Source organism: Heteronotia binoei, chromosome 19 (assembly GCF_032191835.1).
Source record: "Heteronotia binoei isolate CCM8104 ecotype False Entrance Well chromosome 19, APGP_CSIRO_Hbin_v1, whole genome shotgun sequence".
NCBI lineage: Eukaryota > Metazoa > Chordata > Lepidosauria > Squamata > Gekkonidae > Heteronotia > Heteronotia binoei.
The window spans coordinates 434,940-450,831 of record NC_083241.1 but is presented as its reverse complement, the minus strand read 5'-3'; the positions used below and the strand labels follow the sequence as shown (position 1 = coordinate 450,831).

The window sequence follows — 15,892 nt, the reverse complement described above, 5'->3', positions numbered from 1 at the left end:
GGCTCCTCCCTTAGCCAGGCTTTAGTTAGGGGTCGTTTTTTGGGGAGGGGGAGGTTGGCTGAGGAAAGGAAGCTTAATTTTTGTGAGACAAGCCAACCAACAAGCACTGGGACCAGCCCACCATTGCTCACAGGTGCGTGTGTGTGTGTGGGAAGGGGCTCTGTTGTGAGCGGAAAGAAAGAGCCACCCCCTGGAAACCTTCCTGGCCAGAGAAAAGGGGAAGGAAATCCCCCCCCCCCCAATACACACCTCACGTCCAGTCTTCCCTCTAAGCTTGGAGTCTTGCGATGAGCAGAAATTCTACTTTGTGAGCTACTACTAGCATTAAAGTTCTGAGCGACTGGATTTAAAGTTGTGAGCTCCTGCATAAATTAGTTTGCTCTGGGGCCATCCAACCTGAGCTAAGACAAAAATGTGTGAGCTGGAGGCTAAAACATTGTGAGCTAGCTCACACTGACTCAGCTTAGAGGAGACACTGCTCACATCCCCTGCTGAGAGCCAGGCTGGCTGTATGCAGCCTGTGGGAGCATTAAAGAGGGAGCCCAGCCACAGACCGGCAGGACCAGGCCAGCCTCTTCAGATGCACAGAGACAGACTTCCTCGAGCCAGACATATGGGAGGGGGGCGTTAGGTGCCAGGAAGGGCTAGGTAGAGTCGAGACGCATAAATAACAGAGCAATTAATATAGCTAAAATTGGTTTAAGGCAATTGGTAAGACCCATATATAACAGCAGATTAGCATACAGCATAATTTTAAAAAGTTTACAAACAGATGTGAGAACTGAATAATATTGGCATGTGTAGTGAGATAAGAAACCAATATCTCTGTTAAGCCCTGGGGGGGTTTCATTGTCCTGAATATTCTAATAACTTATGACTCAGTCATCTCCCTTTCTAGTCTGTTTTTGAAAGTTCTTTGCAGTAAAACAGCTACTCTGAGGTCCCCTACTGAACGTTCTGAAAGGCTGAGGCGTCCTCCTACAGGTTTCTCACTTTTGTGATTCTCGATGTCAGGTTTGTGTCCCTTTATCCTTTGGCTTAGGGGTTTGGCCTGTTTGCCCTATATAGAGAACTGAAGGGCATGGGACGGCATGTGCCCTGTTAGAATATGAGCAGCAGGACCTAACAATATCAACTGCACTGCATCTCAGGTTCATTCACTTGTTCATCTTCAGGGCAGAAGAAGAGAGATTTCTTTCTTATGCTTGGTGTCCTTAGAGTGAACTGGGACCCGAATGAGAAAGAGGCCTCACCCACACAGATGTGGGTCTGGCAGGCACACGTCTTTGGAAGTCCTTCCCAGCTTGTCAGGTAGTTCCTGCGCTGGCAGGGGGTTGGACTGGATGACCCTGCTGGCCCCTTCCCACTCTGAGATTAAATACAACAAAGCCCACCAAACAGCAGCTGCATTTGGGATATTTTTAAAAGGTACAGTCTTTATTTTGGTTGTCAGCTCCAGGGAACCTTGACCCCCCCAGAGTCAGAGAGGGAATGTTCTGGCCCCTCTAGAGAACAGCTGGCAGAACTGGAAGTCAGCCTTAGTGAGCGGCTGGAACAGCAAGGGCAAAGCATGGGCGCGAGGGACGGTGGCCATGGCGTGGGGCAAGGAGGCCCAAAGTCAGCAGCCGGGGAGAGGGGGGGCCCTTGGGGCTGGTGCCTTCATGGCAGCCTCTTCCTCAGGGCTACCAGTTCCTGGAGGAGAGCGCTGAATGTTGGTCGTTCAGGGGGGTGGGATTCCCAGCACCTCAACATGAGCTGGTACACCTCCTCTGGGCACTGATCGGGGGCACTCATCCGCTTTCCTACGAGAGAAGGAGCAACTAGATCATGGGATCTGGATGAAACCTGAGTCCTCACCCCACCCCCGCCTTCCACAAAATACTCTCATGGGACACAAAACTCAAGCGAAGTGTTCAGGGCAATGTTTTGACCCTGGGACTCTCCTTCCTGCCCGCCTTTGCTGCTCACCCTTCTCGACGGCCTCCCGGGCCTGCTGGTTGCTCATGGTAGAGTACGGTGTAGCCCCCAGGCTGAAGGCTTCCCAAAGCAGGATGCCAAAGCTCCACACGTCACTCTCCGAGGAGTACCGGCCTGGGCAGGGGGCGTGGAGAGACAAGAGAGAGGCTGGATTCCTGGACAGAAGGTGGCTAGGCCACACAGCGCTCACCTGCGCCCCCAGGGGGGAAAGGGCCACAGGGAGACCCACAGCCAAGCTAGGGGGTTTGGCCCTTAAGTGTCCTAGACAGCTCCCTGCCCCCTTGCCTGTCCTGCTGCAGAACACGTCTATTTGGGGGGAGAGGCATTGAGAGGGCTACCATAATTGAGGGCTTCTGGTGCTGTCCACTTCACAGGGATCTGCTTCATGCCCCCCGTGGAGGAGTAAACGCCGTCTTCTTCCTGCCGGGACATCCCGAAGTCGCTGATCTTGAGGGCGTTGTGCTCCGTCACCAGACAGTTCCGTGCTGCCAGGTCCCTAGGACGAATCAGAGACCCCAAGGGGTTACTCGCCTGGATGTGCAGGGAAGAGGTCCCGAACCGTGCAGTGGCAAGAAACACCTCCATCTCAGCTCCAGCTTGGTCCAGGACTAAACCCTGCTTGCTACCCCCACATCATCCGCCTGGTATATTCCCATTCACTCTGGGCGAATGGATGCAGCTATGCCATAAATTAACGATCTTTCCCTGCCGAAAGTTCACCTAGGAGCAGCTTTGCCCTTCTTCCTTGGAACAAGCCTCTGAGCCCAAGATGGCAGCCTGGCCAGGTATGGATGGCCTCTGGCACCACGTGTGGCCACTCACAGGGGAGCCCCACAAGGCTGCTGGTGGAGGGGGGGCTCACCGGTGGATGCAGCCCTTGCTAGCCAGGTACTCCATCCCTGCGGCAGCGTTCTGCATCATCCGGAGCAGCTCCTTCACGTTCAGCTGGGCCCCCTCGTTCCGCAGGAAGCTGAGGAAGTCCCCTCCTGTGGAGGAGAAGGGGGGGGACTGAGCGCCATCTTGGCAGAGCACGTCTGCCTTAGGGGCTGGGAGGAGGGGCATTGCTTCTGGACATGGAAGCAAGTGGGCCTATGATTTGTCCGTCAAGCCACCTGAGATGGCTTAGCTATAAAATATCACAGCCGCACCACACCAGGCCGAGGGAGTTCTTCATTACTACTGATCAGAGCTAACCCAAACTTGTCCCAGACTGACATTTCCCTAATACCTCACATGGATTAAATTCCATGTCTCTTACTACAGCTGCTAGAGGCAAGACAGATGGCAATTCTTTTCTGCTAAATAAAGACCGTACCTTTAGCATATTGTTAGTGACACAGAACGGGTGTCTTCCACATAAAATTCTTTCATATCTGGTTTCTTCTGCTGAAGCCAGGCATTGACACAACTCTTCATGTACGCTTCCTCTTTCCCCAGTCACTGAGCCTCACCCACTCCAGAGCTCCAGATCTGGACTTCCATTTGCCTACTTATCTGGCACTGAATGTCATTTAGCTCAGGATTTTTTCCCTTCTGCGTTATGAAATCAGTTACCATTTTGGCCATTCTTAACGTTTTGTCTGATATAATGGCTCATACAGTACAAAAGAGAACATGGATAAATTTAGGCAAAATCTTTTAATGGTGTTGTGGCCTTAAAAATATAAATTTCACACCTGACTGATGTGCCAAAGGAGCTTAAAAGGGGAAGAGTTTGGGCTGCATTCTTCAGGTATTAACAGCACAATCCAGAGAAGGGGGCTGGAAAGTCTTTTGGGAGCAGACGAGCCGCTACGTGGGCGCAGGAAGGGTTTGCACTGACGTACAACCGGCGCCACCACAGTGTGGGGGGAGTTACGTGGGTGGAGGGCCGCCCAAGCGCTGCTCCACCTGAGGGCAGCGGCGCCTGAGAGCTACGCCCAAGCGTGGGTGGAAGTGAGGCGGAGCGCAGCGTTCAGGCAGAGGAGGGGGTGGAGTTGGGGGCACAGCCAGGCTGAGGCAGCTTCCTGAGCAATTTGGCCCATGACACACCCCCCCCAGAGGCGCAACGTTATGCCTGCAAAAACAGCAGCATGTCCCATAGACACTCGTTGAAACCAAAAACAAAGGTCGCCTCTGCCACTGCGGAAGCTCGCAAACCCCTTAGGGAGTGGTGTGATTGCCTCACCAATCCCTTTGTGCCTTGGCCTGGCGAGCCCCCTCCCCAGCACCCAATCGCAGCCCCCCCTCCTAGAGATATTTCCGCTCTGCCTCGCACAACTTAGTTGTTAGGGAGAGGAGCGCATGGTGGGAAGTTCTACCGGTGAGCTCCCGGCAATACAGACTTAGATTGAGGGACAGGCAGGCACGTTGGTGACGGGTTTCGCACCGCGCAGTTGCTTTGACAGTATCTTTGACTTGCGAGGGGGAGAGAGAGGTCTCTCCCCTGGGGCTAACTGCTCTGGTTTCCAGGTCTCCACAGGTTCTGGGCTTCCGGAGGCTCTGCATGCGAGCGAGGACTGTCGCCCATGGCTGGGTAAGACCACTGTGCAGCCCCGCTATCCTCCCCTCCCCTTGCTCTTGGCTGCTTGGTGTGTGAGCGTCCCTGGCTCTTGAACCAGGCAGTTGGCTCCAGCAGGGGTATTTGCTGCTGCCTGCCCCCTTCCCTTGGTCTGCCCTCTGCCACATTCCCAACCCTTGGAAGGGCACCGGCGGGGGGGGGGGGTAGCAGCTGCCCCGATGCAGGGAGGTGGGTCAGAGATTGTCCCTTTAAGAGAGCGCCTGGCTGAAACGCAGCCTGCTCTTCCAGCCGCCACCCCTGCAGGTGCTCTTGATCTCTGTCTCCGTTCTGCAGGTGGGACTCCAACACAGAGGATTCCGCGTGTGCCACTCCACCGCCCCCCACTCCCTCAGCTGCTTCTGCCTGCCGCTCGGAACGGACCCCTGCCCATGGCGAGACTGCCCAGCGCGCACCAGGGAGACTGTTGCACCGTTCCAGAAAAATAAAGACTCTGTTGTCTCTCCTGCTGCACGTTCCTGAGGCAACCCCCCACCCTGTCAGTGGCCTCTCTGAGGGAGTGCCTGGGAGCGTGGGCAGACTTGGTTCCTGGGGGCGGGGAATGGGCTGTGAGCTGCCACGCTGCCCTCCGCATGGATGGATGGGGAGGGGTGGTGCCGCCCCTCAGCCTGCCCAGGCTGACAGCCTACCCGACCGCACAGGGCTGTTGTGCACTGGGCTCTTGGGGGGGCCGCTGAAGTGGATGCATGCCCAGCGGCTTGCACTCTGAGTTCTGCGGGCCCCAGGGGAGGTGTTCCTTGCCCATAGCAGGGGGCAGCAGCAGGGCAACCCCGGGGGGCGGGGCTCCAGGAGGTGTCTTTCGGACTTGATCTAGCCACTCCCAGACACACATTCCAGCCGCTGTCTAGGACAGGGAACTCCTGCACTTGGCACTTCCTGCTTGTCCGCGCCTGCCCCTGGGCGCCAGCCTGCCATTGGCAGAGTCTCTGACAGCGGGAGGAAGTGGGGGGGGATTGACGGCCTCTCAGGCGCGGGCTTTCCACCCCATCGCCCAGTCATGTGCAACGGGCTGGCCAATCCCGTGGTCCCGCGCGAGCCTGCAGTGGGCCAATGGCGTGCGCCTGGGCAGAATCACCATGGCGACGGGTTCTCTCTCACTCATCGGGCCGCTCTTCCCTCTGCAAGTGTAGCATAATGTCTCCCCTTTGGAAGCCAACGAGAGGCGCAAAGATCCACCCACGCCCGAGCGGCCGACCACCACGTCTGTCTGGATTGGGCTGTAATATACCTAAAGGAATATCTCACTGGCTTCCGACTACTTGGTAAACTTTTAAAGAAGCAACCTGGTGCTAATTTAGATTCTTCTACATTTAAAAAGCAATTTTGTTTTTTCAAAATCTACAATGTAGCTAGCTATTTCTCCGTGTCCAACACCAGCACTAGCAAACAGACTTTACTGTCTATATTTATCTCTATAATATGTTTGCATTGTTTTATACTTGGACAGCAAACAATTTGAACGCCAAGGCAAAGACTAAAACTGACAAGGGACATCCTAGCCTTGTTTCTCTTTGACCAGATTACTTATATTTGATGGAGGATGAGAAATACAGAATTCCCCAAAACACAAACGTTTCATCAGATATGAGGCTGCAACCCTGAGCCACCAGCAGTCTCTCTGGCCAAAGGTGGGACTCAGCAGCACCAGCAGACACTGGGAGAGAAACGTGGGCAAACACTGCTGCACCCCCCACACACACACACACAGTCCAGTGCGGAAAATCCTGAAGGCAAACAGGAGAGATGGGCTCAGTGCCCAGGAAGTGGCAGCTGGAGGCAGAGGCCAGGTTAGAGCCATGTCTGTTGCACTTGGGAGGAGTGCCTCCCCCCTCCCCCGCCATTACTCACCCGACTGGCCCCACAGCAGAGACCAGCCCCATCAGCCCTGGCACCTGACAGCAGTGCTGGTTCTGAGGGAGGGCAGGAAGGGCTGCATCAGGGCTTCGTTCTCAGGGCCCAGGGAAGTGCTGGTTGCCACTTTGGGGCCAGGCAGCAGCTTTTCTCCAGAGCAGGGATCCTGGAGGGTTTGTGCTTGTTTGGTTTTTTGCCATCTTCTGGATACGGAGCAGGGGGAGCAGGGTCACTGGGGGTGGGGGAAGGTCCTGGTGAATTTCCTGCAGTGTGCAGGGGTGGACTAGATGACCCTGGAGATCCCTTCAGGGACCTGTCTATCTGCGGGACCGCCTTTCTCCACACGTTCCCCAGAGAGCACTGCGTTCAGGGACAGAAAACCTATTGTCCATCCCTGGACCAAAGGAGGCTAGGTTGCGTTCGACGTGAGCTAGGGCCTTCTCAGTGGCGGCACCAGAATTGTGGAATGCTCTCCCGGAGGCCATAAGGGCCCTGCGGGATCTTTCTACTTTCTGCAGGACCTGTAAGACCGAACTGTTTTGACAGGCCTTTGAGATCTAACCAGGAGTTAGATCTGTTGAGCACTGGCTACCTGTTGTGTTCCAAGTTCGCTTCAAGGTGTTGGTATTGACCTTTAAAGCCCTTTATGGTCAGGGACCTGCCTATCTACGGGACCGCCTTTCTCCATATATCCCCCAGAGAGCACTGCGTTCAGGGGCAAAAAACATACTGTCTGCCCCCAGACCAAAAGAATCCAGGTTATGTGTGACAAGATCTAGGGCTTTTTCGGTGGCAGCACCAGAGCTTTGGAATACCCTTCCGGAAGCCATAAGGGCCCTGCGGGATCTGTCTGCGTTCTGCAGGGCCTGTAAGACAGAATTGTTCAAGCAGGCCTTCGATGCTTGACGGAAAGAGGGCTGCCACAGGACATCACATAGAGTGCTGGTGATCACTGTTCAGAAATTCTATGCCGCCTATATTGCATGAATGCAGCACCATAGAATGGCTTTTAAAAATTGTGGTTTTATATGTTTTAATGGTTTAACTGTATTGACATGATGTTGTAAGCCGCCCTGAGTCCGCTTGCGGAGAGCGCGGGATATACCGGTAAGTTGAAATAAATAAATAAAGGAGAGAGCTGCCACCTGACATCATATAGAGTCAGAAAATAAGAACTCGCTTATATTGTAGTGACACAGCACCACGAAATGGTTTTTAAAAGTTTAAATTGTAATTGTAAATATGTTTTTATTGGTTTTAACTTGAGAATATGAATGTTGTCAGCCGCCCTGAGTCCGTTTGCGGAGAGGGCGGGATAGAAATTCAAAGTAATAAATAAATAAAACTCTATGATTCGAAGCTGTCTGTTACTTTGCTACCATCAAGTAACAAGAATGGAGGTTGGTTCATCTTTTAGAAATTCAATAATATAAAAAATCTTACTATGGTCTAGATTAAGTAACATTTGGGGGGAAAAACAGCTTTGCCCAGGGTTATATAATTTGATACAATATTCTTTAGCCTCATCGCAAGAACAGCTGGTGTGCTTTTTATAGGCGTGAGTCAACAACGCTGCTAGAACCAAATGCGCTCACTAACTGGCCTTGGGGAAGCAGCAGCTCTGGGGACTCAGGGTACTTGTTGGTAGGGGCAGGCAGGGTGGGAGCCCACCCCCCTGCCATCTCAGGAGGGAGTCCCACCACCATTTCAGCTGCCCCGTTATGACATCACTTGGCTACAGCAGCCCAGTTGCTGGGAACTCTGGTGGGGCAGACAATATTTGGGTGTTTCCAAATGCTTGCCAGCTCTTTCCCTGCTGGCCACCGCACCAGACCTGAGGGCTGGGCTGTGAGTCTGCTCATCTAGCAAAAGTCCATATTTCACCTTCCAGCCTCCTTTCTGCACGGTCTTCATTAATATTTACTTACTTACTGAGGTTCAAGGCAGATGCTGGAGAAGGATGGACGGAGCTTATAAGCTTGATCTGCACAGACCCTTAGTTGAAAGGAACGGGTCATACGCTTTTAACGGGGGGGGGGGGAATACCAACCCTTCCACACCAGCCAGAGCAGAGCCCGGCTGTGGCTTTCCGCAGGACGCCCAAAGACTAGGGCTGTTCCTAAGCGGAGGCCCAGGCAAGGGAGGGGAGGGGAGGGCGGCAGTGCAAGCACAAGAGTCAGCCCCCCTCCAGATCTTCACACCTGACACTTGTCCCTCCTTGCTGCCCTGAGCGGGGGGGGGGGGGGGGATTTTGAATGACAGATGCAGAAGTGATAGAGGGGTGGAACTTACCCTGAACCAGCTCCATGACGATGTAAATGGGGTGTTTCTGAGTGCAGACGCCAATGAGTTGGACAATATTTGGGTGGTCATACTGCTTCAGGATCCTGCAGGGAGAGCGGAGCCAACAGGGCCAGAATGAGACCCAGGCTCCCCTGCGCCACAGACTGCCCGAAGAAGGGGGAACGGCCACTGCAGCCCAGAAAGAAGGCAAGGGCAGCACAGCGTGGCTGCAGCCTCAGACCCTCCATCAGCAGTTTGAGCAGGGAGGACAGGAAGGCTTGATTCCACATCTCCAGCAAAGACAGCCCTGTCTTGAAAAGACCTCCTCCTGTGAACCTCCCCCGGAGACCCCCCTCCACGTGGGCCACTCAGCCAGCCCCTCCCTAACACCATTTCGCACACACCTGGCCTCCTGCAGGAATTTGGCCTTCAGCTCTGGCGGGAGAGTTTCACGGCAGGTCTTCACGGCCACAGGTGTGTTGTCACAAAGCAGGCGCCCACTGAACACCTCCCCAAAGTGGCCCTGAGGAGAGAAGGCTGCGGCTGCCGACTTGATCCTCCCTGGTGGCACACGCCCCCCCCCCCCCGCACGTCTGCATCACTGAGCCCTCCCCGGCCAGCCCCTTCTCCAGCCCTGGAGCTCTCCAGGAACTGCTGGGCCAGCCGGCTTACAAGGAGGCAGAGCGGAAGGACCCCCCAAGGCAGCTCTGGCTTGGCCCACTCGCCCCTGGAACTGGCAGGGGAGGAGCTTGGCTTTGGGGCTCCTCCTCCACACACAGCATCCCAAGCCATTGGCCCTTCTGGTGCCCAGTCCTCAGACTGTCCGAGTGGTGGCACTCTGCCATTCTCACCCACTGGACAGCCAAGAGCAAGGCAACCGTGTGCTGAAGGACACTCGCTGGCCACTCCAGGGGACTCTTCAAGGCAGGAGCCCAGAACTCCCTGGAGGCAAAGGTGCTTTCTCGATCAGCTCCGCCCCTTTCTCGTGTCACTCACCTGCCCGATGCGCTCCCCAAGCAGCACCTCCTCGTGGTCCAGCACCCACTTGTCCTGAAGCAAGAGCAGCCGGCCGGTCAGCAGCTTCATGTCCCCTGCCCAGCCTCCCCAGAGACCCCCGGAAGAAGAGCCCCCCACCTTGATGACGGGCTTGGCCAAGAGGATGCCGCTCTTCTTTGTGACGGGCTGCTTGGTCTTCCGGAAATGGTCGATGAGCAGCGGAATGGTGGGGAACATTTCGCCCTCCAGGCGATACTGGTTCTGGGGGCAACAAGAGCAGCCGCGGAGGCAGGGAGGTGCAGCAGCCAGCTTGGCCCACTCATCCCTTCCCCCCCACCCCCACCCGGTGTCACGCCCACAGAGGCTCCCTTGAGGGAGGTGCGACAGGCTGGGCTGAGGGCAAGGCACTGGCTGTGGACCATCCATCCCACCGGGCCCTCTTCATCCTGCCTGTGGCTAGAAGTAGGATCTTCCTTCCTGTGTGGTTTTCACATCATTCAGCCCCTCATGTTAAATGCCGCTGCTTTTGTTTCCACCGCTCAGATTTGTGCTTGGCCCCAGCCCTCTGCAATCCAGACCCTGCTGCACTGTCTCTGGAATCTCCCATCCTCTCCATTGCCTTGACTTATGTTCTGTGAGCTACCTGGACTCTCCGTGAGAAATGCACGCTACGAATAGTGCAAAGAAGTGCGATCAAGGCACTCCCACCTAACCCAGCAAGCCAGATCTGTGTCCGTGTGTACCCAGAGGCCCTGATGACTGGCAGCAGCTGGAAATGAGATGCACTCTTCCCCTCCCTCAACAGGCTGCTGGGCGAGACGGGGGCCTCTGCTGAAGCACTGGCCCTCCATGCACACAACTCTGTCTCCCCCCCCTCGAATATGCCTAGAGCCATGGACTCCACACAGAGGCTGGGACCAGGCGGGTGGGAAAGCCATAGAGTCTGGGCTTGAAGACTGAGCAGCCTGAAGGTGGACTCGAATACATGTCCCTGTGAGTTCAGTGACTCTGGCTGCATGAAGAGATCCAGACCCTCAGTTTTGTTGGGGCACAGAATCCTAGAGTTGGAAGGGACCTCCAGGGTCATCTAGTCCAACCCCCTGCACAAGGCAGGAACTTCACAAATCCCTCCCCCTAAATTCACAGGGTCAGCATTGCTGTCAGATGGCCATCTAGCCTCTGTTGAAAAACCTCCAAGGAAGGAGAGCCCACCACCTCCCGAGGAGGAAGCCGGTTCCACTGAGGAAACCCTCTAACAGTCAGGAAGCTCTTCCTAATGTTGAGCCGGAAACTCTTTTGATTTAGCTTCAACCTGTCAGTTCTGGTCCAACCACAGGAGGGGTGGGAGGGGAGGTAAAGCTTAAGTTGCTGCTGTGTTTGCAGCCCAACCACCTCCACAGCATCTGGCTTTCTCTCCCGCTGCTGCAGGCCCCTGGAGCAACACTCACTCACCTCCAGGGCCTGGAGGATGAAATGGCGGGGTTGGCCCTCCCACAGCACAGACAGGACGTACTCCCGCTTGCCTTGGCTCTCCCGCACCAGGAAGTCACCATCCGCCCGCAGCAGCTGCTGGACTTCCAGGCGGGGGATGGCCCCGTGATACCAGGCTTGCTGGCTGAGGGGCTTCTGCACTTCTGGCACAATGGGGGCAATGGGCGGCAGCTGAGGGCAGAAAGAGAGAGGGCACAAGGCGGTAACTTCGCCCCCTTTCCCAGAGGAGACACCTGGATGGCAGTCAGCGCCTCTTGCCTCCAGCCAGTCACAATCCAGGAGCAGGCCCAGGGAGGGCGCTGAGAATGGTGCTGCGCTGGGGGGAAGAACACTCACTGAGAAACGTGGGCGGAAGATGCCAGTGATGTGGTGCTTCAGGGCCTCCAAGGCCAGCCTTCGACCCCCGTCACGTTCCTGCTCCTGGAGGGGACAGAGGCCAGAGGAGGTGAGAGTGCCCATGGCCACGGAGGAGGAGAAGAGCGCAGCTACAGCACACTTCTCAGGGCTCCTCCAGCAGACACCAGGCAGAACTGTGGGGAGGGTGGGGGGACGTACCTGCGCCCCTGGGGCTGCCAGAGCCTGAGCGTCCTCCTTCAGGGCTGGGGCAGGCGGGGGGTCCCTGGAGCCGAGCTGGTCCAGCTTGCGCTGCAGGAGCTCCTTCTGGGCCTGCAGCTTGGCCTGGGTGCACTGGGCCAGCTGGGCCTGGTGCAGGGCTTCGTGGTGGGCCTGGTGCTTCCCCAGCAAGAGGAGGCTGCCGAGGAGAAAGACAAACCTGCCTGTCATCACCTGCCTTCACCAGCACAGCCAAGCCGGCGGGGGGGGGGGGGGGGGCGGTGGCCAGTGGCTGCTGCTGTGTGCAGTCCCAAATCACACTGAGTTGCAAGAGAAGGCAGCACGGGGCTGCTCTCCAGAGACACTCCAGGTGCACCCAAGAGGCAGAGACACCGGCTGCCAGTAGAAACATAGAGCTGGAAGGGACTCCGAGGGTCAACTAGTCCACTTCTCTGCGCAAGTCAGGAAATTCACAGCTACCTCTGCCCCTCCCCACACACACTGCCCCCATGACCCAGAGGAAGGCAGAAAACCTCCAGGATCGAAATTTCCTTCCTGACCCCAAAGGGCAACTGGCATTCCCCTGGGCACGGAAGATCGGGCCACAAGAGCCGAGCACTCACATATCCCGCCCTGCTCTCCCTCTTGTGAGCAACCTAAACTCATAGCGGGTCCTAGAACCAGCATTGCTTTCAGATGGCCATCCAGCCTCTGTTTGAAAACCTCCAGGGAAGGAGAGCCCACCACCTCCCGAGGAAGAAGCCTCTTCCACTGAGGAACTGCTCTCACGGTCAGGAAGTTCTTCCTCATGTTGAGCCAGAAGCTCTTCTGATTTAATTTCAACCTGTTGGTTCTTGTACGAACTCCTGAGGCAACAGAAAACAACTCTGCAGCACCCTCTTTATGACAGCCCTTCAAGTCCTTGAAGATGGTGATCATATAACCTCTCAGCCGCCTCCTCTCCAGGCTAAACATGTCCAGCTCCTTCAACCTTTCCTCATAGGACTTGGTCTCCAGACCCCTCACCATCTTCGCCGCCCTCCTCTGGGCCCCTTCCAGGTAGACTAAATTGTTCTTCTTTATACCATGTTCAAAACAACCAACCAAACTATCATTGCTAATGCAACATCTTAATACCCTTCCCCATTCCCCTGCTCTGCTAGTGTCTTGCTCCCCTTCCCCACAGCAGCCCCTTTCTCCCCTCTCTGCCCCGTGGCCAGACAAGGCAGGGCATCTCAGGCCTTCCTCTGTGGGTCCCCTGCAGGGCCCTTTGTGACCACACGGGAGCGCTTTCTTTCAGAACATGAGGCCCCCCCTCTGGCACTGCATGAGACCGCCCAGTGGGCCCCCTCTCCAGTCGAGCAGCACTTCTGCTAGGATAAAATCTTGCTAAAGTCCGTTTATTTCCTTCCTGCCACCCGAAGCATGCAGTCCCTCCACTGGAATGGCAGGATCAACACAGGAAGGCCCTGAATGATTCATCTCAGAATCCTGCCACTCCACTCCACAAAGCCACGGGCCGAAGGCAGGCAAGCTTCCCAGCAGAATTGGCGGCCGGAGGGGGGGGGGGCACTGGGGTTTAGGGTTCCCTGCAAATTCAGCCAGAAGGCAAACATCTGGCAGGAATGCACCAACAGACGGGGAAGTTCTGGCTACTCCCAGCTTGGGGTCAATTTGCTGGTCTGGTGGGAAATGCCGGCCTTGAATCTGGACTTGAAGCAGGCCTGCAGTGGGAGACGGGCGGGCACCGCATTACAGGGCTTCCCATGCCGGGGGCAAAAGCAAGGGCGCCTTTGGCAGCAGCTTCCCCGAGGCAGACCCCCCCCCCTCCGCAGTGGGAGCCAGGGGAGCAGCTAGAGGCAGCAGACCTGCTCCTTCCCCAGTCCCCCCTCCTCACCGCCCCTCCGAGGAGCCTGAGCCGCCTCCGGCCCGCTCTTCATGCTGGAGTCCCCCCTGCAGGGCCTGGACCCGCTGCTGGAGGTCCTCCGCGCTTCTGGTGGCTCCAGCCAGCTCCTCCTCCACCGAACTGAGCCTGCGGGGGAGACAGAGGCCAGGGCTCAGAGGCACAGCCACGAAGGGAGTGGGCACTGCCAAGCCCCGGGCTCCCCCCCGCCTTTCCCTTATTGGCAGCCTCTCCCCAGGGCCCCTGCCCCACAGGCTAAGGAGGCAGCCGCGCTGATCCACGCTGGTGCTGGTGCTGCGCTCTCTCTGGAGGGCGTCTGACACTGTGCCCACCCGCACCCCCTTGCCAAGAGCCAGCCTTCCTTCCCCACAGACAGACAGACAGACAGGTGGAGGGACAGACGGACGTGTGCTGCAGGCTCTCCAGGGTCAGCTCGTTCAGCTGCAGCTGGCCGGCCTCCAGGCCCTCCGTCTCCAGGTCCTCCAGGAGGCTCTGGTCAAAGGCCGCTGCTGACTGGGGCTCCCCCTCCCGCTGGCACCTGCCAGAGAGCAGCCAGAGTCAGCCAGAGAGGTTGCCCGCTCCACCCCCCGCACCCCCCACACACGTGGGAGTCTGAGCCTCCCTACCTGCACGGGGGCGTGAATCTGCTGTACTCCAGGGTGGGCTGGAGGCGCTCCAGGGCCCTGCCCATGGCTCGGTGCACGGACACCATCTCCTCTTGCACCAGGCTGCTGATGGTGGTGTACTCCTGCAGCGCCTCTTTGCTGTTGGCACAGAAGGGGGGCATGGGTCCAGCCTGCCTCCAACTCGTGACCCCCACCTCCTGCAGCTGCCCAGCTTACGTGATGTGGGTCATCTCCTGCTGCAGGCCGTGCAGTGACCGGAGGACGCCGGGCAGCATCCGCTGGAAGTGGTGGGCATGGTGCACCTCGGCCGCCCGGAGGGCCAGGATGTACTGGTTGTGCAGCGCATAGAGCTTCCACAGGCTCCGCACGTAGCGCTCCTTGGCCTTCTCTCGCTCCTTCTCTGCAAGACCCGCCACCCGAGGAGAGGATCAGGGCCAGGCCAGCCACCAAAGCAGCAACGCCCTCCTGCTGCCCGCCTGCCCGCAGCGGAGGAGGGCACGCGCACCTTTGCTGGCCTCCTGGAACCGGCGCTTGGCCTGGGCGCTCTCGCGGATGTGGGCCAGGTACTGGGCCTTCAGGCGTTCCGGCTCTTGCTGAGTGGCCTGCAAAAGGAGGGAGAGCCCCAGCAGCATGAAGCATGAGGAGGAGCTCCACTGGAGCCCCTGCCAGGTACGGGGCAGGCAGGCTTACCCGGGTGAACTCCTGGCTCAGCTGCTGCCACTGCTCACTGTAGGTCCGACGCAGCAGCTGCTTGCTGTGGGCAAGCAGGCCCAGCTTGTGGAGGGGCCCAGAGACCAGGGCCTCGGCATGCTGCTTCAGGAGCTGGCTCAGGGCCTCCGTCTGGGTCACCAGCGACCACCAGCACTGGGAGGAAGGAAGGAGGGAGCATCCAGAAGGGCAGGGTTGGTGCAGGAGCTGCTCACTCCCTGGGGCTGCCCGGCCTGCCCCCCTTACAGACTGCCTAGGCCCGGGGAGTTGGGGAAGGGCTGGCAACCCTAGGGCAGGGTGGGGGGAGGGAGGGAGGGCGAGGTATGCCCTGTCTGGCTTGCAGGGGAGCTGATGCCAAACCAGAGAGGGAAGCCAGGGCAGCTCCCCCTCCCAAGCCTTGGACCTCCCCCTGCTTGCATCCAGGCCTGGGGGGGTTGGGGGCTCCCACCTGGCTGATCTGGCCGAGGCTGGGCTGCCGGCTGCTCTCCTGCTGCTTCTCGGCCAAGCTGTACATCTGGTGGAGCTGGGCAGCATATTCCCGGTCGCTCTTGGCACGCTGGCCCATCCACTTCTTTAGGGCCTCCAGCTGGCGGAGCTCGGCTTCTTGCAGCTGCAGCAGTGCACTGTGGCCCTCGGGGCAGCCGAGCTGCACCCCGAAGCTCGCAGCGTGGAGGGGCTGCCCCATTGGCCCTGCTGTGCTGCCTCCCTACAAAGCCGGCCATGGTCAAGGTGTCCTCAGGCCTTGAGAGCGGCTCAGAGAACCCTCCCTCCCTCCCTCCCTGGCCTGCAGTGGCTTCCCCTTTGCATTTCCTGGGTGGTGGGGAGCGGTTCCTCAACAGGGCAGGGAGAGGCAGGGAGGGGGAGACACCGTCACCAGCTAAGCCTTGCTGTTGGTGGGGCAGCTGGGCTCCCAAAGGCACGGTGTCCCCAGAGAAGCAGGGCTGGTGA

The 15,892-nt window shown here is 57.7% G+C and overlaps 1 protein-coding gene across 1 annotated transcript; it reads right to left on the bottom strand.

Annotated features, from left to right (window-relative positions):
* Positions 1–1,588: 1,588 nt before the first annotated feature.
* Positions 1,589–15,657, bottom strand: FES (FES proto-oncogene, tyrosine kinase). Its single transcript, XM_060260245.1, has 18 exons — positions 15,393–15,657; positions 14,927–15,100; positions 14,742–14,838; positions 14,453–14,636; positions 14,243–14,374; positions 14,017–14,148; positions 13,605–13,739; positions 11,711–11,906; positions 11,492–11,572; positions 11,117–11,326; positions 9,803–9,925; positions 9,665–9,718; positions 9,073–9,191; positions 8,678–8,772; positions 2,840–2,963; positions 2,316–2,473; positions 1,969–2,091; positions 1,589–1,802 (listed from the first exon to the last, which is right to left on the bottom strand). Exons 1-18 carry the CDS (start codon positions 15,627–15,629, stop codon positions 1,660–1,662), a joined length of 2,517 nt encoding a protein of 838 aa, XP_060116228.1. The 5' UTR covers positions 15,630–15,657; the 3' UTR covers positions 1,589–1,659.
* Positions 15,658–15,892: the final 235 nt, after the last annotated feature.

What these genes read in the sequence shown, in the direction of transcription:
- FES (XM_060260245.1), bottom strand. Translation starts at nt 15,629, where the DNA reads ATGGGGCAGCCCCTCCACGCTGCGAGCTTCGGGGTGCAGCTCGGCTGC. An exon ending in TCAGGCTCCTCGGAGGGGCG is followed by an intron (nt 11,907 to 13,604) that starts GTGAGGAGGGGG and finishes TCTCCTCGGCAG; the next exon opens with CCTCCTCTTGCTGGGGAAGC. An exon ending in CGTCATGGAGCTGGTTCAGG is followed by an intron (nt 2,964 to 8,677) that starts GTAAGTTCCACC and finishes TCTCCTCCACAG; the next exon opens with GAGGGGACTTCCTCAGCTTC.